At 40.0% G+C, this 24,405-nt stretch overlaps 1 protein-coding gene across 12 annotated transcripts in view; it reads right to left on the bottom strand.

Annotated features, from left to right (window-relative positions):
• Positions 1–24,405, bottom strand: part of UNKL (unk like zinc finger) — a 60,302-nt gene that overhangs the window by 5,920 nt on the left and 29,977 nt on the right. For 8 of the 12 annotated variants that reach the window (XM_040593418.1, XM_040593421.1, XM_040593428.1 and 5 more), the window contains 7 exons: positions 18,220–18,408; positions 15,984–16,046; positions 14,254–14,419; positions 7,607–7,699; positions 2,261–2,491; positions 1,423–1,625; positions 347–601 (listed from right to left, as the gene is read on the bottom strand). In XM_040593418.1, the coding sequence (XP_040449352.1) occupies positions 347–601; positions 1,423–1,625; positions 2,261–2,491; positions 7,607–7,699; positions 14,254–14,419; positions 15,984–16,046; positions 18,220–18,408 (1,200 nt within the window). The remainder of the gene's footprint in view (positions 1–346; positions 602–1,422; positions 1,626–2,260; positions 2,492–7,606; positions 7,700–14,253; positions 14,420–15,983; positions 16,047–18,219; positions 18,409–24,405) is intronic. The other 4 variants (XM_040593420.1, XM_040593422.1, XM_040593419.1 and 1 more) reach the window with 4 other exon arrangements.

Raw genomic sequence — 24,405 nt, 5'->3', positions numbered from 1 at the left:
CCACCTAACTTCTAAACAAGTGAACTACTGTAATTTATTTAGGGCAACTTTTTATTTATTTAGATAGTGTCTAAAACATTGGGAGTAAAAGCTGGCTTTAAGTCTTTTTTTTCATCACCCCAAGAATACTTGTGAATCACTTGTAGTTTGTTCTGATAGCTCATCAAAAACTTAGAATCCATTAGGTTGAGAAACCTGAACCATCCCTGTATTCCAGAAAAGGAAGACTTAACACTGAGAGCAATCTGGCTCTTTGAAATGAAACCTGGCACAAATATGTCATTAAATGTTACTGAGTTGCCAGTTTCAGTTAATCAGAAATAGTTATGCAGAAGAAGAAACTCACCTCATCTATTGTTTCTAAATTTAAGTGCAGCCGATTTTGTAAGGAACGAAGCTTTGGCAAGGGTATCTTTTCTAGATCTCCATAGTTTTTCATATAAGGTAATGTAGTAGACAGACAAGCAGCTAATTGCACCTTCAGCTTTTTTAATTTATTTTCCACTTCCTCCTTCTTCTGAAGAGCAAGTTGTTTGTCCGCATCAGCGATGTTAGCACGTTCTTTTGCTTCTTGAGCCTCTTTCTGCCATGCATCACATGCCTGGGAGAAAGACATTTCCAGAATATAAAAAACATTTTTTTTTAAACTAACAACAGACGTCCAAATACAAAAGCCTTCAAAGATGCAGGTAATCTCTAATTTTAGACCTAACAATGCATTTACTGTCAATTTAATGCTTCCTCCTGCTTATCCTACCTTCTAATGAACATCTCTTCTGGTTTTGACTTAATGTAATTTTTAGGTATGTGACTGTTACTTGTCTGTAAAAAGCCTTTTTGGAGCTTTATAAATGGAGCAAATTTTAAATGTTAAATTTGTAATTTAATGTCAAGAGACATCAAAACCTATCAACATTTAGTACAGCTACTTGACTACTCCTCATCACAGAGAGAACAACATGAGGGGAAGGAAAGGCCTACAGAAAATGCTCTAGGCTGGCAGTTATGAACAACCTCAGCTTAACTGCCGAGATGGGTAAATACTGTCCGGGTACGCTATACGACCACAGCTGCTGGACATCCTCTACTTTTTTTGCGTGCTTATCATCTGAAAGAGTTACAGGAAGGAATATATATCTTCAGTTATTTAAACACGAAGATATGTTGCTGTTCAGCCCTACCCAGAATATATATATGTGTCCTTGTCTAGAGAGGCAGATCAACTTCCTGAAGATGAACTGCCCTTTAAAAAGCTTAGTTTCCTTTATGTTGCTAGCTGATTTTGAGGATGGAAAAAACATTCCTTTGACAGACTGTAATAAAACTCTGGGTCCAAGGATAAGAAGATCTGTAAAAAGGAAAAGCAGTAGGAGCTGCTTGCTTGTTTAAAAAAAAAAAAAAAATTACCATAAATTAGTGTACCTGTTTTACTTGTTGCCAAGATTCTTCCCATTGTTTTAGTTTTCTCTTGGCATCATCAAGTTCCTGTCTAACTCGACTTAATTCATTCCCACTGGTGTTTGAACTTACTGAGGGGGTAGTGCCACTGCTTAGTACTGGGGATGGACTAGGAGAGAAATTCCCAGTTACAAAGTCCCAAATGCTCCCTGTAACACCATTTAAACCTGTAAAACAAAGGCAGAAAAAATAATCACTCTGCATACTCTGCTGCAAAATGTTTCACATGCAGAACAAAACAGATGTGCCAAATATGCAAAAATTATATTTTTATCTGCAAGACAACATTATTTCACTGGAAAATGTTTACAGTATTTAGAGCAAATCAGGAGAGTTCCTGTACGGGTTTTTTTCTTGCCGCTTTTAATATGAGACACTACAGTCCACAAAAGGAGGAGTGGGAATTCATTTATATACAAAAAACCTTTTTCCTAGAAGCTCATACCTCATTTTAATTCCCCTTCTTTCTGTTTTGTATTTTCCTTTAGCAAAATGCTGCAGCTAAAATGCATTACTGCTGCCTGTATGCCAACTGTTGTATTTTATTCCTTTCAAATGCCTCTGTAAATATCTCCTCTTCCAGGAATTCTTTTTTTCCCCTTCACTAGGAATGGAGTTCACTCAAACTTTCTCCTACATACCACAGGTAACTCCACTATCAGTAGCGCTATCAATTACAACAGCTAGGCTTTGCTGTCCAGATTCAGTCATTAGAAACATGCAAAGCCTTGAACTGGACATTTCTTACCTACCATAGAGTTCGTTCCCTGTTACAATACACGAAGTGCAGCCTTCAACTTACCTAAAGAGCTGTGAGAACAGGCTGAGGTGCCTAACATACTATGTTCCGTCTTCAAAGGCTGAGGCTGCTGGTGGTGAGAAGCCGTGGTGGATGAGACAAAAGACTGAGACAGCGATTGTGAAAGAGAACTGAGTGGAGAGGTTGAAAGGGATGATGATGAATGTAAAGATGAGGAACGAACAAGAGAACCTGGAATACTGACAGGCGCTGAACTTCCCAGTAATCTCTGACCTATGTATACATTAGAGGGAAAAAACAAAACCAAAAAAAAAGATTTATTCCAAAGCAGTACACACAGCTCTCTGTAAGTATTTTTCTGAAAAATATATAAAATGAAAATTAAATTATATATTCAAATATCTTCCTTTAAAAAAAGAAAGCCTTATCTCCTACTGCAACAATATTTTTTAAAATGGAACACCTGGAAGTAGTTTTCCAAGTGCCTGAAAAGAGAATTTGTAGCTTTACACAGCAGTGGCCTCATCCTCAGCTACAAAGAAAGAGAAAACACTTTTCAGATCAAGTTATTTGACTTACTCATTTTTACAGCCAGCAACTAACGCAAGTGGAGAAACGGACTGAAATGTAAAGAATTATGGAAAATTTTATTGCTATTTTAATACATACATTAGAGTTAAGCAAGTGAGACCACATACCTTGAAAATCATACACAGCACATAGCTCAATTTCATTCCTCTATGTACTTTTGCTTTTGTTCAGATTTTAAAAGTCAAAGTTACTTAACTCTCTATGAAAACCAAGTTTGAAACAAAGTAAAAAATAATAATAATTCAGTCAAACAAATGCACTGTTTGTCATTTCCCAAAATAATTACAATAATTAAAAATAGGTACTAAAAAAAGGATATTCAGTCATGCAATTACTTAAATAAACATGCACAGATGCAGTGCATTTTCCTGATCAGGAAACAGTTCAACATTTACTGTGAAGATTTTACTCATCAATATGTTTGAATAGCAACTAAAAATTACATCACCCTTACTTAAAAAAAAAAAGCAGTCAAATTATTATACCTAAATCAAGGGTTGTGATTCTAGTTTTTTGGTTTTGCTTAAAACAAGTGAATTCATGTCATCAGAGAAAACATCATTCTTTCTGGAAGTATTTCAAAACAAAAAGACAAGGATGTTCATTACAAGCTGCACTGCCATGACGGCTTAAAAATATGTGTCTCTTGAAATACTCAGCAAACGTTATCAAGGTCAGCCTCATGACCTTGATAACATATGAGGAAGATATAAGACAAGACACATAACCACAGATGTACATAATGTATCAGACAATAAATGTACACTGCTCTTCACAAGAGGAGCAAGGAAGCAACGAACTAAAGGGAGGGTTAAAGAAAATTTATTTTGAATTAAGAAATTTAAAACGCTGAAGCAGCTAAAGTGGCAGAACCAGGCCTTGGCCCTTGTATAGCCCTAATCCAAGGCTGGTTTAAAATCAAGTCCAGTTAAATAGTAGGAGAATAGAGAAACAATAGATGATCAATTTGTGTACACAGGTGCTTTCTGAAATGCAGATGTCTTTAGAAAAATAAATAAAGATTAATAGGAATTGCTTGTTCAGAGACTAAGTGTGCTTGAAGGAGTATGTAAGTTAAACCAGGCAGAAAGAAGATCACGATCCAAGGAGAAGCCTGGAACTGAAGCAGAGACTGGAACCGAACAGATGAATCAACTCGGACAGAGTCAGGTGATGGATTCACAGAACTGACAGGACCAAAGGAAACTTCTAAAAACCTCGGGCATTGACTAATGATTTGACAAGTGTAAATAAGCTGTGCTGTATTCCTTGGTTCTCTGCCACTCACTGGGGTGGTGACCCAGCTCTAAGTTGTGATTAAAGCAAACCTAGTGGTACCCACGTCTGTGTAAATTTCTCCTTTAACAGGAGTTCAGTTAAAAAAACCCGGCCAAACAGGAATTCTCTTTGAGGCCCAAAGTAAAGCCCCACACAAGCACTGTATCAAATGGTAGCAGAAGAACCATCTCTTCTCTGGTTCTTAAAGTAGTCTTCAAATCCAGTTGACTTTTGGCAAATACAATCTGCCTGCATGTCTTGAGTCCATGGGCAAGGTTTTGGCAGGGGGCAGGCTTGCAGAAGTGGCCAGGGGCTGCCCCATGCCCGACACAGCCAGTTCTAGTTGGCTCTGGCAGACCGGCTGCAGGGCACAGCTGCACCCTTCAGCCACTCTGGGATCACCTTTGGGAGAACAGTTAAGAAAGGGTGAAAAAAATGCCTCACAGGCAGAAAAGGAGGGAGCAAGAAACAGCCCTGCAAACACCAAGTTCAGGAAAGAAAGGGGAGGAGGTGTTCCAGTTGCCAGAGTGGAGATTTCCCTAGAGTGGAGATTCCTGCGGCCCATGGAAGGTTTGGAAGAGACCACAGTGCAGCAGATTTCACTGCACCCCATGGAAGAGGCTATGGTACAAGCACAAATCTTCCTGCTGCCTGTGGACAGAACCAGGTCAGAGCAGGCGGATACTGCCAGAATGAATTGCAGCTCATGGAAAGCCCATGCTGGCGCAGGTTTGCCTGGCAGGAACTGCAGTCTGTGGAGAGGACCCATGCTGGAGCAGGAACCAGTGTGAGGAAGAAGAAGCAGCAGAGAGGAATCACTATGAACTGGCTGCTACCTCCAATTCCCCATCCTTCTGTGCCGCTCGGGACGAGGAGAGGTAAAAGAGCTGGGAATGAAGTCGAGCCTGGGGAAAAGGTGGCAGGGGGTTGGTTTACCTTTTCTCTTTGTTTCTTACCATCCAACCCTACTTTAATTGGCAATAAATTAATTTTCCCCAAATCAAGTGTGTTTTGCCCATGACAGTAACTGGTAAGTGATCTCCCTGTCTTCATCTTGACCCAGGAGCTTTTTCATCTTATTTTCTCCCCCTGTCCTATTGAGGAGGGAGAGAGCAGCAGGATGGGTGTCTGGCTACCCACTAAGGTCAACCTATTGCACTGCATGAACTATCCTGCACATACAAATAAAACTGGTTACAGTACTTTCTTCCTGTTCCACGCTTCATGGTACTTCCAATGAAACGCAGTCACTCCTTCAGCATAGAACACAGCAGTAAATGAAATATCGGTCAAACAAACCATAGCATCAGGAGAATTGCTGAGCCTGACATCACTAGCAGAGAAATACATTTGAAACTGCACACATTATCAGTTTCTTTCCAGGCCTGTATGAAGGGGGATATCACGAACAATAATGGAAAACATTATTAGACAACACATAAACTGTTCTGGCAAAGGAACAACCTGTTAGCATCATCACTGGACAGAAAATTTTAAGTCATCAATCAACCAAAATAAATACAAAGCCCTAAAACCTCTGAAGATATTCCCACTAACATTACTGATGAGAATCTACATAAAACTAGATGACCACCTATTGACACTGTGACATCTTGGGTCATTCTGTATGGATCTCCTAATAACCTGAAGTATACAAGTACCACAAATGTGACCTCTAGTAACAAAAAAACAACCTTGGGGGAAAACACAGTCAAGGCAGGAGGGGCACCAGAGCCTGTATCACTGTCGTCAAGATTTCAGAAATTAGTAATTTGGTGTAAGGAACTTCTTAATCAGTGCAATTCAGTGTTGGTTTCTTCTAGCTCTTGCTATCAATAATGAAGCCACCGCTACAGTCTGCCTAGATCTACTTCATGCCAAAACATCAACAGCACCAAAAGAACTGTAAACTGCCTCCCCAAATGCTCTGCTCAGATCTGAAGACAGAAGCATGTCACCAGTCGCTCTGTTGTGCCCACCTCCAAATGAGCAAGCTGATGAAGTGAAAAAGTCCATTTCCAACCAAGTGACTTTCCTGAATTCCGTTTGCTCTTAAGCTTCATGTATCCACACCCTAATCAGTGAACTTGCCTAGGACTGTCCCCTTTCACTGCAAAGGAAGCACTTGAAGAAGGAGAAGTTTGAAGCAGAATCTCTCTGGACATCTGTGTTATTTCTGAAAAGAAGCAACTTACAGTTATTTGTAATACATGCTCCCCTGAGGGAGTGAGGGCACTTGATACTCACTTGGGTCAAAATGACTTCCATGCCTTATGACAAAGTTTTGAATCTGTAGTGCTTGGGGGGGTTATCGTCCTATCCACTGTGCTCCCAGTGACAGCTTACATACTCCAACAACATGAAATATATCTGTATATTCATTAAAGCTAGCGGACTAAAAATATAATTGTTAACTTAAAGGAAGAAAAACCTAATGTATAGAGACAATAAGTGCAAGTTTTTCTTCCTGGAGCAACAATAATAAAACAGTATGTAGCTATAGTTGTTTTACCCTTTGTGTCTAGAGCCACAGGGCAAGAAAAATCATGGGAGGAACATGTTTGCCCTCCAAGAATACAGTTTTGTTTGTGCGAGTGGAAGCTTAACACATACCCACAACCAACTTAAGAATCACCATAGACCTCCTCCAAAGAAATGCTAGCAAAACAGATACCAGGAAGTAAATGGAAGTATTATAAAAACGTGTCTGTTCTCTTGCTTTATGACTCTCAAAGGAATATGATAATGAAATTATAGTTCCTCAGTTTTCACCTCCTGTTTTTCTGGTTTTTTTGGGGGTTTTTTCTCTCAATTATTTTCCCTTTTCTGCTTTCACAAAGAGAAGGTGACATTTTAATTTCTTGATGTTCCCTACCCTTCACCTTTCCTCTCTGCTGTCTCTTCCCTGCACCAACCTCCTTTGCTGCTTCTTCCTCTCCTTTCCCAGAGGAGGCCAAATGGCTGAATACTTCCCAACCTTCAACTAAATTGCTCGTTCCAGGTTAGATTCATAGAAATATTCAGTCCCTAACTTGCAAGTATTAAAGTCCTAAAGGCTGCTAGCTCCTTCTCCTCAAGAATTATCCTCACTCCCCCTCTCAGCAACCACCTAACCATGGAAGTACTTGTTGGTCCCCACAGCACACACTGCCTGCTGTCAGACATGGCAGTGCTCAACACGCAGGCAGTCAAGCCCAAGCTTAATGCCTTCCAGTACAGGCATGTAGGTCCTTCCCTTAACTATCATGTCCATGGGCCCAAGTCATTAAGCATGTTACCCCCTCAAAAAATATTTAATAGACTGATCTCTTACAAAATACAGACAGGATGGTAGCAGTGCAACCCCCTTACACCACAAAGTTAAACAGCTGCAAAAAAACTGTTAAAAAACTCAGTTACAAAAAACTGAGGACTTTTCCTCAAAGTCTTTGCTGTCTGTAACTATTTGGATGAGTAACAGTTCAGAAAGGTAAGAAAGGTATTTAAAATGAACATAATTTTATGAACTGGACCTCTTACTTGCTAATCCAAGGTCACTGCCTTCTTGATCTTCTAAATCTCTATCTATAGATGCGACGTTCACATCCTTAAAATGCAAATCTAAAGCAGAACCTGTTAAACAAAACATTGTATCAATGAATTATCCTTGAATTATCCGTAAAACTGTCATGCCTGAAATGAGGAAAATTGTCCTGGTTTCAGCTGGGATAGAGTTCATTTTCTTCTTGGTGGTTAGTGCAGTGCTGTGTATTGGATCTGGTGTGGGAACAGTGCCATCAGGGACTTCTTGGTTTCTCAGGCCTTGCTGGGGGGCTGGAGGGGCACGGGAAGCTGGGAGGGGACACAGCAGGGTCAGCTGGCCTGAACCAGCCGGAGGGGCATTTCCATACCATGGGCCATCCTGCTTGGTATATAAACTGAGGGGGGTTGGTTGGGGCTGCCGATCGGTCGCTGCTCGGGGACTGGCTGGGCATCGGTCAGCGGGGGGTGAGCAGCTGTGCCGTGCGTCACGGGTTCTCTTTCCTCCCTTCCCTTTGGATTTCATTCCTCCCCCCTTCTCCCGACTTTTCATTACAACTGTTACTGTTATCGTTACTATTGTTCTTTTGTTCTTATTTTATTTCAATTAGTAAATTGTTCTTATCTCAACCCTCGAGTTTTACTTTCCTCTCCAATTCTCCTTCTCATCCCCCTGGGTGAGGATGAAGCAAGCGAGCGGCTGTGTGGCACTTAGTTACCAGGTGGGGTTAAACCATAACAAAAATTTGTTTGAGTGCTTCCATCGCAGAACCTTTCACATCTAGGTCATCATCTTAAGCACACTATTGACACACAGCGAAGGATATCCTCTCTATTTTCCAAAAGGGAAAACCTTCATATAAAAGCTATTACAGTTCTTTATACTGATAAGATGAACAGAGGATAAAGGAGAGGTGTCTATCTATCTGGATTTTCCACAGATCCGTGTCACCTGCTGTGCTTAGATGTACATCAACAGAGAAAGAAGAAAAATAAAATTTGGATACCTATGTAAATATATTTTTTTATTATTACTGAAGAAACCCAGGTATTATACCTGAGGGAAGGCACTGTAAATGCCCCTTTCAACAGGTAGCCCTCGGGGTAACTAATTTACGTATCAGGGTACACAGATCTAAGGAATGTCAGAATATTCAAGTGAAAATGTGCAATATTTTAAAATAAAATTAAAAAATCATATTTTGTTTAGACTTAGCAGTTAGACTGCCTTTGCTTTTAATGCTTATGTTGGTCTAAAATGTCTCTAAGCAATGTCAAGAAAAAGTTCTTATCAGTATACTTGTTACTAGGTCCACTGCTTATAAAGTGTTAGAAGATGGGTGGTTTTGCCCTGCTTCCTCTTAACTTCTTTTCTGCACACATAGAGGTATAATTAAGTAATTGCCCCTCTGTATCTATACTTTAACTAATGTTGAACAACTGCACAGTCAGGAAGACAGGAGACAAGTCTGCATAAACGCTGATTTTACAGGGAGGAAAGTGATGATCCTAGTCACTGTGGTTAGTGATAGCAATCACCTCTCTAAAGAATTTTTAGATTTTATGTTGAAAATCATTATTAAAAATTGGCACAAAGCCTAAATGAGTTGAAAAGGTACAAACAGAAACAGAAGACACACCAGCTTGTGTAAAAGTTTTCATAAGATCCAAAAGGAATCTCTTGATTCCTTTGGAATTGGACTGATTCATCTCTCGTGGCCTAGTGCTAAACGTTAGGCACTGTCAACTGCAGAAAATCTTTGGCAGAAGTACTATACAGTTGTAAAAGCGCTACAAGTCAGAAACTGAAAGGACTATGTGGATCATTAATATGAGATCACTGCAGTGTTATTATGTATAGGCATTTCCAATGTTGACCAGGCTACCTGAATCCACAGTCTGCGAGCTTCCAGTTCAGGAAGCTGCCTAAGCTGTCCAGAACAAAATACCAGTCAAGAGATAAAGTTCACATACTACACAGTGATGCCTGTGACAAAGAGAGCTGAAGAGTTAACACAACTCTTTGTGAAGAGTTACTAGTCTGGGTCTCAAAAGCAACACAACTTCAGCAGTACGGGGCTGTGCCCAAACAGTAACCCTGATCTTTCAGCAGAACTGATACATCAGCTTGGTGTCGAGCAGTCGGGGAGGAAGCTCCCTCTGTATCTGCAATTTAGCCTGAAGGGATATGCCCTGGGTTTTCAGTTTTCCAACAATAACCTTCTCTTGGAGACAGGTGCCTAAGTGAGCCCTTCTGTACAATACTGTAAGGTGGGGAGAGACGGTTTCCTTTTACCTGATGACTCAAGGCATAGAGTGGCTGCAAGTGCTGCGTGAAACCCAGATTAAATACCAGGTTCTGGACCTCCGTTGCTGCTGTGAGCCTTACCCTGTCTTTACCTTTCACAGGTGTGTTAGGGCCTTTCACTTGCAACACCATAAGCTGCCTATCTTGCTCTTCCACCCCTCTGCTCTGGCAGTGCCTTCCAGCGTCTCTGGGACAGTACGTCTCCTTCCTTGTTCTCGTGCTCACTATCTTGCTATGCTCGCCATCTGGCACCAGCCAGCTTCAGAGCATTCTCATGGTGGGTTCACAGGGCAGGGATTGCCACTGGTGTGAGAACACACTTCCTCCTCTTCTCCTACTCCTGATGGTAGCTTTTGATTTGCATTAGAGGGGCCCGGTAATACCTTTGGACACAGCTCACCAACCAGCTAGCACGCAGCACCATCTGCTGACCAAAGTGTGCTCCAATTAACACCAGAAACACTGCAAGCAGGAAGAGCCCATAAGGAGTTTGGGACAGTCTTGATGAAAAACTATAGCTAATACAGTTAATATGGGAAAATTATTATGTGAGAGAGAATCAGCTGCTGCACTGGAGAGGATGCCCAAGAGAGGAAGGATGCTTGTTTGCTCTGCCTGTCATGTCTTTTCCCACTTGTCCACTGGGACGGTTTTCTCATTCTCTTTCTTCGCTCTCTCTTTTCTTATGCTTCTATATTTATCTGGAAATAATTTTCACCATTACGTGCCATGAGCTATGCAACCCTATAATAAATCTTCACATGTGAACCCTGTCTCAACATCCTTTGTGCAGAGCTACCATACACCTGTGAGAGCAAACCTCTCATCAGTAAGCTGCAGGATGTTCTGGGAGAGATCCCTCTCACTTTCACCAAGTGAAACTGTTCCACTTTCTTTCAAAGAATTCAAAATTATCTCAATCATTGATTGAAAGAGATGCTTTAAAATCCCACCTTCAGCACCATCAATAGCTTTCAAAAGGGAAACAAACTAGTTTTTTTTCAAGCTCTTGCAATTCCCCACATCACCCAGATGTTATTAACATTCAAAGTTATTTGCAGTGTCTGGCTCAGTATATCACTATGCAAGTACAACAAGCCAGAGCAAAGCACAAGGCTGACACAAATCATACTGCTCAAATAGGAGGTCAGATCTAAGCCTGCACCCTTACTAAATCATTAACCTATGATATTCTCCTCACATGAGGTCTTAACTCACTCTGCCACACGTGTTCTCCCCTACCACAAGGACTGGCACGTCTCCTTACTGTTTATTACCTAGATTTTTGAAGCTTAATTTCTGATACCTTCTAGCTTTCTCAAATTCCACCACACATGGTGGAAAGTCATTGGAGTACTGGGAGAAAACATGGACAGGACAGCATCTTAAGATCACAGCACACATGGGAAGCAAATGGAGAGACACCCATTTTCCTTGAATGGCAAGTCTCCCAGACAAGCAAAATCTCCATGCTGGTATTCAAGAGAAAGCAATGGAAGCAACCAAAACATCCCAGCAGGATGTCCAGCCAGAACCTAACACAGACAACAGGGCTGAGTATCAGGGTGGCAGATGTCCCCTAATGTTAAGGTCCCACCTTATCCCTACTACCACTTGAGTCATTTCCCTTCACTGTTGCTCATTCCCTGTTTACTCCTCTCCAGATCTGTCTCCTTTTGACACTTTACCGACCTAATTTATCTTTTTTCCCCACCTCCCTTTCATTTTCAGGACTTAAAACATGCTGCAGCTTTTATGTTCTTAGATTAGGCTGCTGCTTTTTTTTTTTTTTTTTTTTTTACCAGAACAAAACCAGACAACCCATCTCCCTTGACTCTGACAGAAGCAGACTGCAGCAATAAACCTTCTTCCACTCCATCATTCCTCAGTTTTCAACATATTGCCCAAGCCTCAGTGCTAAATACTAGTTCTGATTGATATGCCTACACCCAAATCCGCTGCACCCTTCACTTCCCCAGCTCTTGCAGACTATTACTCAGGGAACAGACAGAGAGGGCTTGGAGCTCCTCATAACATAAAGGGCCACAGAAAGGGCTACAGACCCCACTGTCTGACAAAGCTTCCTTAGTCCTTCCTAATGTAACCCTCCTGCATTTCCCCTAATCCTTTATCCAAAACCATTCATCCCCTTTTTCCATAATCACCTAGGCTCTTCCCTTGCTGCAGCTCTTTTTCTACCCCTGTTTTCATAACTTCAATCTACCACTTCCTACAAGGGCACTATGTAGTTATTTTCTGTTCTACAATAATGTCTTAATTTTCTGCTCTATTCAGATTACATGCAGCAGTTTATTTTCAATGCCATTCTGTATATCCACAAAGCAGAACTCTGGAAAAACAACTTATATGTATATTATATTATTTTAAGGAAAAAAATATCTATGCAGTTACCATAAAGTAACTAACTTATACATACATGAGGCACATATTTTATGATTCATATTGTGTTAACAAACATAAGATACTGAAAACTGTTTTAGAAAAACATCTGTAGTCAGCAGAAGCATAGTTTAACTCAGAGGAATCAAGAGTCTCTTACGCTCAATAATGCAATCACACTGAAACACAGGAAACATAGCATATCACTGTTTAAACAACTTTGCAACACTTGTTCAGTATATCACGATTTTAAAATTATACTGAATTAGCACCATGTCTGGTATACAGAAATTAGATCATGATTTTTATTGTTATATGAGTAACTTGTCACAGCCAACTAGCCTCTACTTATGCCAGAAGCAATGCTTATCTTGACAAAAACATGATTTCATTCCATAGTATGCCTTAAAATATTAACTGTAAGATGATGAAATTATATTACTTGCATTTCTAAACTAAAATTCTGCTCATTCTAATTCTGAAATTTAAAAATAATTTAAAAGTTATTTTCAAATCTAACACACAAATCATCAAACAAACCTTTAAGGAAAGCAAGCTATACACTTGTGAGACTGAAGAAAGAGACCCCCATTACTCAATATTCTGCATAGGTTTCTTTCCTGAAAATATTAAGAGAGCAAATGCCTAACTTACCATGCTGAAGTGCTGACTCACTGCCTGCAGTCTCCTGGTCGCTGCTACACATCGATTTAAACACAGAAAGCTTCAAGTACACCAGCTAATCACATCAACTCCGTAATCATGGGACTTACAGCACAGAATGTGAAATACAGCATCTTTCAAAGCGTAACATTTCCTGCCACGGCCTCCTCAGTAATCCACTTTCAGTGTAAAAGTGCCAGAAATTTCAACAACTTTGTGAATAACACTAAATTATGGGGAGCAGCTGATACAGCTGATGGCAGGACTGCGGCTCAGAGGGACCTCAAAAGGCTGGGGAGCTGGACTGACAGAAACCCCAGGAAGTTCAACAAAGGCAAACAGAATAATGCTGCACCTGGGACAGAGTAAAACCTTGCAGCAGGACAGGCTGAGGGCCAAACAATCAGAAAGGCGGACTGCAGAAACAGACCTAGGGATTCTGATGAATGACATGTTCAGCATGTTCTGTGGCAATAAAAGTTAACAGCACATTGGCCTGTGTTAGTAAAAGTGTAGCCCACAAGTTAGGGGAAGCGATTATTCCCCTCTATCCAGCCCCTCTGAGACCACAGCAGGAGTACCACGACCAGTTTTGAAGTTCCCGGTGTCTAATTATTACTGAAGTATTTATCTCCTTTTACCATTTTCCACATAAACAGTCTAGCTGGTTGGAACCATGGGAAAGGCTTTGGGCTAATAACAGAAATTTTGGAAGTGAGTATTTCCCAGAATCTGTCTTGTGCACCCAGAAAGCAAGGGCTCCCCCTCTCTGTGTCCTTTCAGATCTGGTCCACATAGTGTAAACAAAAGATTTTGTCCTTGATCATATAAGTAACTAGACAGACTGGAGAATACAGAGTTAGCTGAAGAAAAATCTCCCATTTTCACACAAACACATTAAGATCCGTAATTGCACATGCTATGGTAACATTAAAAAAAATAAAAATAAATCTCATAAGCCTACAAACAGAAGTTGAGGAGAGAGCACTTCTAGCAACAGTGAGTTGCGTTACAAAGATTTTACACATTGTTTTTAAATCACTGGCCAATACTCATGCCAAAATTCCAGTTTAAATGTCCCATTCACTCATTCCTGCACTTCCATTGAAGACCTTGTGAATCATGATTTTGGGTGAGAACATTTAAATAAAGTTTCAGATACTGCTTTTAATTGCATACAATAAAGTAGGTGTGTACAACATTAATGTCTTCAACAATAAGAACTTAAATAATGCAACAACACATGTACAATTGGAGATTAAATGTTAAGACTTACCTATTACCGATTCAATTGTGTTACTGCTGGAATAGAACGGGAGAGCTTTGGCACTGATAGCAGAGACACTTGTAGGAGATGAACTATCTGATCCAACACTGGAGGCCAGACTGGAAGTTATACTTGAAGCAAGTGGGTTAACTGCTGAAAAAACACTGAGATGGTTCTGTTAAAAAAAACAAACCACATATGTATACACACATAAACACATTTACACCAATGTATGTACAAGCATGTTAAATGAACAGAAAGTATTTTTTAAAGTAGTTACTTTAATTCCAACAGAAAGAAATCCAGAGGAACCCTCAGAATTAATACATTAGGATAATTTCTCATTATCATTTACCAGCAAGTGCATTTCTCCAGTGTGGCTAGACATCACTACCATATGAGGGAATTCTGCTTTCAGAAAAAAGGAATTTAAATACTTGCAAATGCACTCTACAAACACAATTCTTTAGGTGAAGCCTGATGTATCTTTTCAAAAGGAAAGCATCTACTGAGGAATTGTACAATTTCATTCTGCATTTATACACATATTTTTTTTATCTGTAAATTTTCTCATTTAACCTAAATGCGATTGGTGCATAAACTGATCTTCTCTTTAGATAGCTGAGAAACATGACCGCACAGCACACATGTATCACGTTATATAATGAACAACCTGTACCTGTGGTACTTGTTTCTAGCTGAACATTTTTTTCATACAAATCACACATTTGAATTATATAATATAAGAAACTAAAACAATATGTAACAATGTAACATTCTAAACTGGAAAATAACTTCACAAAGTCTACAGGAACTTGGTGCAGAGTTTCCAGTATTTCAATTCCCTTTATTGCCTTTTTTTTTTGATTCCTTCCAATCTTTTAGTTAATGAAAACATTTAACTGTAACTGAATCAATCAACACATCATGTCATTGCCTTCTGTATAACAAGTAGTGGTTGTGTAGTATCCATGCTATTGACTTCTACAAATACCACAGAAACCTTCTATTTCAAAGCTAGATATAGTGCAAGACTGAGGCCAGTAATGACCATGAGAATGAATAATTTTTTCTTTAAACATGGGCATCAACTGAAATACACAAAGTTTCACTTACACATAAAAAAATACTGTACTGCAATCGTGGCCGAACACTGGGACATGTTGCTCAAAGAAGCTGTGGAGTCTTCAGTTTTGGAGATACTCAACACACTACTACAGAAGGCACTGAGCAGCCTGCTCTAGCTGACCCTATTTTGACAAGGGGACAGATGGACTACACACCTCCAGAGAATCATAGAAAGGTTTGGGTTGGAAGGGACCTTTAAAGATCATCTAGTTCAACTTCCTCTTCCGTGGGCAGGGACAACTTTCATTAGATGAAATGCCTGAAATGATGCTCAAAACCCCCACCCGACCCAACCTTGAACACTTCCAGGGATGGGGCATCCACACCTTCCCTGGGCAACCTGTTCCTGTGCCTCACCACCCTTATAAAGATTTTTGAAATTATATCCAACCTCTTTCGGTTTAAAAACATTGCCCCTTGTCCTATCACTATGGGCCCTGATAAAAAGTCTTTCTCCATCTTTCTTATAAGCCCTTTTCAAGCATTGGAAGGCCGCAATAAGGTCTCCCTGAAGCCTTCTCTTCCTCAGGCCAAACAACCCCAACTTTCTCAACATTTCTTCAGAGCACAGGTGTTTCAGCCCCCTGATCATCTTTAGCTTTTGGCAATACCTGCTTGTTGTCTTGTTCATTTATTTTCTGCTGATTCTCAGCTGGAAAGCTTCGGTGCTTTGCCTGAAAGACGAAAACCTCTGTAATACATGAACTTAATAAGTCATTGCTGTAAAATATATTATTAGTTTATGAAGGGTCAGTGGCATCTCTGTAATGATATCTTCAACAGGCTGACTTAATTTCCCTTACTGTGGTCCCATATGGAGTATTAAATTTTAATGATCACAGAGTAAATTGCCACATGGAAAAGGAACAGAAGTTGCACTTGTTCCATTTATATGCATAACTGAAAACATGCAAGTTATTTCTGGTCTAAAAAATAAGTATCCATGTTAGCATTATGCTGTGACAGAAATAACATGTCCCCAAAAATCACTGGGTGGGGAATACTCTTGCTAGAGGTTGGTGGGATAGAAGCCTGAGGTAGCCAAAAGTTTGAGTGGAACTGTCTTGATTTTCCCTTAAAGTGATCATGCTACAAATAATAAAAAAATAAAAAACAAACAAACAAAATTCCCTTCAAATAAAAGGGCAGATTTTCTGTGAACACAATTTTATAATAAAGTAACTTTTGAAACTAAGACAACACACTTAAATACAAGGGAATTCTAAGCACTTTCTTTGCCCCCTTGCTCCTTGCAGAGCAGGATCAAAGGATCTCTGTTCTTGTCAGGCCAGGAATTTTCAGTGACTTCCCAAATTGCAGTAAACTCTGCAAGGTGCTGTCTCTTTTGGCAAAAAATCGTTCTTCCCGCTGCCTTTGAGCAGTCTTGTGTCTGTTCCTCACTTCCTTTGGGATATTCTTAATGTGTCTCGTAGTGAAATCTCTCTAGCAGTAACAACTCTCCTTTATATGCCTCCCACCACTCTAGGTACTTTTTTATCTATTGCGAAGTCTGTCACTGCTTTCTCTCTAACGAGATAAAATGTGGCCACTAAAATGCAAGCACATGACATTTTTGCTGCCGAGACCCATTATTTGCAGCAGTAGATTACTCATTAACTGACCAAAACAGCAGAACAGGTCTGCACCAATGGCTACGCCATTTTCCGGTTATGGCTGACTCACGTTCAGAAAGCAGCCAGCTGACATCTAACTGCATTGTTTCCATGGTATTTGACCAATGATCACTTGTTCTCTATATTGGAAGATGGAAATCTTTTCTGTCACAATGACCAATCTATATGACTCCAACCTATAGTCCATCTGAACATCTACATGTCAGAAAGCAACCCTGCCTGGAGAACTTCAGAGTAATGATCTCACCATCACCTGCAACAAGTTACCATTTACAAAATCCACTTCCCTGCCTTCCCTGCTTTTTCTGTCTTTTACTTCTGCACTTCTCTGTGTATCTCAGGTTACAGAAATCGATTCCAACAAGTCACAGGTTTGCAAGGCAGCTGATCAGCTTGGCTGCAGCTTATTTAAATGTGTCATTGGAGCTCCTTTAAAATAGGTCCTTTCTGACAATTTAGAAGTGTAACTAGTATTATAATACAGAAAGAAAAAAATACTTTAACAGGTAAATACTGGGCTTTCATCTTTTTTCTTGCAGGCTATCAGAGCTGTTTCATATCCCTGAAAAATATCAGTCTTCCCTTCTCCCAACAGTCTCTAGCATTGCTTGTTTTCTCCCCACCTCCAGACTAAAGGACTGTAACTCTTCACCAACTTATATTTCAACCACTCTCCTCTCATTGCTAATGCTACATATCTCTCTCTAAGAGGCTTGTTATATTTTATCATCTATGTCTGTCTCAACAATGAACTTGTCCCAGGAGAGAGGCAGCTGCAGGTGGGAGAAGAAACAGACTGAAATTAACCTAAGATTGGAACTCATAAATAGTATCAACAGCCAGAAAGTAATTCATCCTTTCACCATCATTTTTCAACAATTAAAACTGAATCCTACCAAGTCTAGATACGAATTTTTTTCCATTGTTATCTTGTTCTGTTCTTGGAAACACAGGCTCAAAATGACAGTCACTTAATTCCTGCAAAGTTAGAATTTACTGCACGTCAGGAGAGCTGCAATGACTGTTTGCATGAGTGTTCCTGGCCTGTGACAACTGTAATTTGATGCAGTTTAGCTCACTGAAGAAAAGGGTTCCAAACTGTGTTCTAAATTACCCAAATCAGTGCTGATACATAAGGCAGACAACGTTTTCTGCTGAATCTAATTTAACTGAAGACTACATTTGTACTTCTAGACCCATATTATTCACATACCTGATCTTCTCGTTCAAAGCCTGGTGCTTTTGGATAGCTAGATGTTGGTGAAGAAACACCTGACGTGCTAGACTCAGAACACAGAACGCCATTCCCTAATGATCTCTGTCTACAAAGAGGTCCAAGGGGTGATAAAGAACTACTGCTACCAGAACTTGATGTTACAGTTGGACTTGAAGAACAGGAAATCTGTAGAAGACAGAAAACAGTGTCTAATATACACTATGATATTTTTTGTTTACAGCTATAGTCTCCCTGTAACATGATCAGTTGAAATTATAAATTAATTTCAGTCATGTCAATACAACACTAACGCTGGTTTATTTGTACATATTTTTGGTATTAGCTTAAAAAAGTAGCAGATGACAGAAGTAACATGGAGTAGCTATCGTAAATATACAGACTTCAAAAGATAATGCATCTGTACACACCAGAATATTGTTTCTTAATTTACAGTTTAATGCAAGCATTATACAACATTTTACTCTTTTAAATGAATTCATCCAGATCAAGTCAAGCAGTTCAAAAAGAAAAAGACAAGTATAATCTTGGCAAAAAGCATCTCAGTGCTTGTTTGTAAATCTCAAAAGACTGTTCTGAGATTCCTCAATATTAAAACGTTTACTGATGAATAAACTAACATTTTAAAAACATTTAAAAACATTACTGAATTTATAATTTTTAGTTCTGCTACGTGTTTTTAAAAGAATTTTAAACTTCTAAAGTAGAAGGCTTAAGTTGAAAGTACAACCTGTATGTAGGTCTAGACAATTTTTTTACTAAAAGTTCAGTTCTGAAATTTGTGAACTCAGGTGCCAGCATCCTACAGTAATATGTTTGAGTGAAACTGTGGATATTGCTTGTTTCTACATTTCTTAAGTAAACTGTTCAATTTTCTTAACCTAAATTTGTAAGTAGACTCACAAAGGCAGTATGGACATAGCTGCATCCTACATTTATGCCGAACAGTTCAGTGGTGAGAACACTCGGTGATGATACACATTTCACTCCCTTCTGTGCCTGTTTCAGAACAGAATCTGCCAGCTCTCGAGGAACTGAACTAGTCAATACAACAATGGAGTGAAATTCTGCCAAAGCTGTTTTGGCTTGTTTAAATACAAAATACACACTGAATCAGACAGACTAAACAAGAATAACTATACAGTTTACTTATAAACTCTCACCTTAGGTATAACCCTAACCCTTAACTTTACTCTATGCTCTGAAGAATGTGGAAGTATTGAAGCAAATCAGGATTTTAACAGGAGACACCTCTCTCCCCAGAACAGTATAACCTCAAAACGCCCCTCCTGAGCAGGAACTTCAGAAAAATTCCTGTGTATCAGGTAGAGGACAGACATAAACCTAGATGAGGTCTTAACCCTCAAAAAAGGGTGAGAAAACACTCACCTCCAACACTGAAGAGTATTACCTACACATTCACTCACTCCTATCCTTATAGGACATCTCCTGTCACAACCTTATCTGTGAGGAGTTCTGGAATTAGGTTGCTTCTGAAATCCAAAGACAGCTTCTCTACAGAGCAGTCTAAAATGTACATATACCCTGAGAGCTGACAGAAGTAGAAGAGTGGGTACCGCAGCAAGCTCTGACAAAATTCCTTCTGAATTCAAAGGCTGAAGAATTCATGTTTTGACCACAAGCTTTTTACAACATGCAACGTTCTCTTTCTGTTGCCATTTACTCTAAATGCAAAACTGAGGATTGCCCTTGTGCAGGGTGATGCTAAGTTTGCACATAATTTCAGCTCCAAAATACTGAAATCCTTTCTTTATGCTAGTGAGAAAAAGAAAATAAAAGGACACTGCCAGGAAAAAAAACATTGCTCTTCAGCGAAATTAAATTATTTTTTTTCCCCTCAATAAAACCATGCTAAGGCATTCAGTTCTATATCAGAAGATTTTTGAAAACTTCTTTATGGCTCAGGTGATGGATTTGTAGACCTGACAAGACCAAGGGAAACTCCTAAAAACTTCAGATGCTGACTAATGATTTGATACGTGTAAATAAGCTGTGCTGTATCCCTTGGTTCTCTGCCACTCACTGGGGTGGTGACCCAGCTCTGAGTTGTGATTAAAGCAAACCTAGTGGTACCCACGTCTGTGTAAATTCCTCCTTTAACACTTCTGGTAGCACAAGACTGCTTAATGCAGCAGACAAATAAGTAAGATAAAATGACTAGACAGCAAAGGTAAACTAACACCCAAAGAAAGGTACTAATTTAGATAAACTACTGATTCAATTTAAGGATGAGTTCCCTGATCTGCAGAGAATATTTCTTGGATGCATATTTGATGTCCACTCTTTCAGCTAGGCAGGCAACACAGATTATTTTACGGACACAGGAACATGTACATCATGGTTGCTTTCCTACACTGTGACCTAATGAAGATCAGGGGAAGATGGAGGAAGGGAAGAGAGCCGTTAAGGAACAAAGCCTTAAGTGGGAAACGATGCCCTTGTTCACCCAGAAGTACCGGGCTTCAGGCACACAGTTACTGTTCAAGATCAGATGATATCAGGTATGTAGACTTAGGTAAGACCATAAGGTGCCACTCACGTGATTCTTCGAGTTAGAGCAGGTATTAACGGTGGTATTAATGTGTATATATAGCTGTAAGCATTAAGAGCTTACAATACAATTTTGTGTAGTTTTGCTCTGGAAAACTATATTAAACTAAAACAATTGCTCAACCCCCAAAGATGCAGGCAGCATTATCTGATTACATGAATGTTGGGGCTTTTGGTCTTAATCTCTGAAGAGCCCACCAGGATGACAATAGACAGAGACAGCCTCTACATAGTCATTAATATTTTTCAGAAAAGTGAAGTTAGTTTAGTTTTAATAACTGGATTACACAGCACCACAAAATTTGCGTGACTCAACACGCAAAGAAGATACAAAGAACCCACACAAATAAAGCAGGAAAAGAAAATGGGTCATGCAATATCCATGGTAGGTTAAACAGACAAGCAAGAAAAAAAATCAATTTCAAACCTAGCCTCAACTTACAAGACAGCTATAGAAAAGTCACTCTTTTTGGTCTGAAGTTATTATTTAGAATTTATTCCTCCTGGTGGAAAAGGACCTGGAAGTCTTGGTCAACAGCCAGCTGAATATGAGCCAGCAGTGTGCCCAGGTGGCCAACAGCACCCTGGCTCATGTCCGAAACCCTGTGGCCAGCAGGCCCAGGGCAGTGCCCGTCCCCCTGTGCTGGGCACTGGTGCGGCCGCAGCGGGGACCCTGGGTTCGGTGCTGGGCTCCCCGCTCCCAGACAGACACCGCGGGGCCGGAGCGCCCCAGGGACGGGCACGGGGCTGGGGAAGGGGCTGGGGCACCAGCCCTGTGAGGAGCGGCGGGGGCAGCTGGGGGTGGTTAGTCTGCAGGAGGGGAAGCTGAGGGGAGACCTCATTGCTCCCTACAACTGCCTGAGAGGAGGTTGTAGTGATATGGGGTCAGTCTCATTTTCCCAGGTAAGAAGTGATAGGACAAGATGAAACAGCCTCAAGTTGTGCCAGGGGAGCTTCAAATTGGATATCAGGAAAGAATTCTTCACTGAAAGGGTTATCAAGCACTGGCACAGGCTGTCCAGAGAGGTGGTGGAGTCACCTGTCCCTGAAGATATTTGAAAGACATGTGGATGCAGTACTTAGGGACGTCCAGTGGTGGCCTTAGCAGTGTTAGGTTTATGGCTGGACTTGATGGACTTAAAAGGTCTTTTCCAACCTAAATGATTCTTTGATTTCATCTCCTGTCTGCCCCTATACTGTATTTTTATCCTTCTAATAAGAACATAAGAAATACCCTGTTGGGTTCACAGACTAATATCCCGTTACCAAGAGGCAAGAGGAGGTAATATTTCGGGAGAATACCTGATTCTGGGCATTATCTACGGTCATCAAAGATAATTCTTGAGGCAGAGGAAGTAAATGGAGGATTTTCCAGACCAACTCCATTCCTCTGTCAGAGACTCCTCCAAGACTGGTGAAGATGCTCTAGCCCAAAATGTCAACACTGATCAGGACCCTCTTTGGTTTTGTCCAGGCTTCTAAGCTCATCTCCTCTATGACTCAAGGCTAGGTGGACTGCACAGAGAAACCATGGTAAGTCACACTGCCATCACATGGCAAGAAATAATTTATTCTCAAATATTCATTCATCCCTTATGCCTTGCTACAGTATACCGCTCTTGCATCTCTCACGCTCGTTGCACAGAGTAAGATACAAAGAACATCTGGGAAATGTCAGGAAACCTATCACTAGAAAAAGCCATACAACTTAATGCAGTATTTATGTCAAGATAGTAAGTGAACATGTATTTTGTATCAAGAGGGACTTGTGATTCACAGTTAACATGAAGTCAAATGTCAGTACTAACATAAAATGAGTGTGATATTAGTATCAGAAACAAAAAGAGTGCAAGAGGGGGGAAGGCAAACTATCAGTGCTTACTTTTTGTTCTTCAATGTTGCAGAACCTGCATTTTGGTATCAGTGCAACAAGAGCAATGTCCTCTGCACTGCTGATGCTAGGAAAATCTATGCCAATTGTTAGTCTTAATTTTTTTTTAATTTGGAGGAGGGTTCTTCTTTATTAAGACAGAAGTACAAATAACAGAAGCTAGAATTCACACAGTTGCCTCAGCTCTGGAGGAAGCCTTCAACATGATCTTTGTAACTGCTCTACAAATGTAACTTCAAATTTGCAGCATTGATTTTCTGAGTGTGGGATAAGGGCCCAGCAGATTTAAATACTCTTCAGCAATGCATCCCTACTAAAAATGGAAACCTACTTGCTGTATCGTCAAAGACATGAGCACAGGAAGGTTCAAGCCCTAAGGATATAGTCTACTTTAATTAAAGACCAGTATTTGGTGACATTCTTTACTCTACAGAGGCTCAGCTGTAAATTTTAACAGATTCATTTTTAAGATTAACACTGCATTTTGAAACCTTTCAGATTACCTCTCACTTTCACAAAGGTTACAAAAGAATTTTTTCAACTTTATGTCTTTGCTCAATGCTACAGGAGGATGCCTACACATTTCTGACACACCACAAGTCAAAAGATGTCAAGCTTGCCTTAACAAGGGTCACATCCTCACAATGTTGTAACTCCACAGATCTCGGCCTCTTAGATTCTTATGAAGAAATCATTTGTCACCTTCACCACAGCTAAACTGCTTAGAAAAAGAGCATGCAGAACAAATGATACATTCTTTCCCTTGGTTCTTGCCTACTCAAGGCTTTAGCTTGCAGCTGAACTTCTACAAAGAAAATGACGAAACACACCTATAAAACTAGTTATATTTCCTAGGAAAACAGCAGCTTCTTGAGTTTCTTGATTTGTGTTCAATTTTGTGGCTTTAAATGTCTGTTATGTTGCCTACGTTTGTCAGGGGTGGAGGGGAAGACAACAGGAAGAGGAAACATGGTATTTTTAATTAAGCTGTAAAACTAATTTTGCTCTCCAACAACTAACTTCCTATGTCCTCACTGTCTCAGAACACCAATACCACAGTAAAGGAAGCATGATTCATCACCATTGTTAAGATTTAGACTATAAACACATAATCATGCTCAGCTGCATTAACACAGCTTAATAAACTATGCTTTACCAAATGAGTGCGGTAACTGATCCTGTGCACACAGTCAAGCCATCTTAGTTATGAAGTAAAACGGACAACTTGAGGCTTAATGAAGGCAACAGAATGTTAGCACTGAGTCTGCAATCAGGATGACCTATGAAGGCACACAATCTTTACTGCAACTGAGCTGACAAGCACTGTCTTCTTAACTGTGCTAACTCGAACACAGGATCAAGTACTTACACATCTTTGATAAAAAAAGATGGTGCTGGTTATCCCATCACCGTTCATTGCAATCAACATATATCCTATGCAAATATTCAATCTTTTAAATACATCACAGACTCCAGGCATAATGACATCACGGCCAACATTTCTGTGCTTTTACTCCTTAAAAGGAAACTATGATTTATCACTTTGAACTAGAATGGCTAACATAAATATCCTACAATTGATAAATGCAATTAATCCTTGATGTATCTCCTGTTTCATCTCCAGAATAAACAGCAAGTTTTCCTATTAATTTTGCAGTGCCACAAACCTGAACAATATTTACAGACCGATTTTATCATACAGC

This window comes from Falco naumanni, chromosome 4 (genome assembly GCF_017639655.2).
Source record: "Falco naumanni isolate bFalNau1 chromosome 4, bFalNau1.pat, whole genome shotgun sequence".
Taxonomy (NCBI): Eukaryota; Metazoa; Chordata; class Aves; order Falconiformes; family Falconidae; genus Falco; species Falco naumanni.
This window is presented reverse-complemented; position numbering and strand designations above follow the sequence as displayed.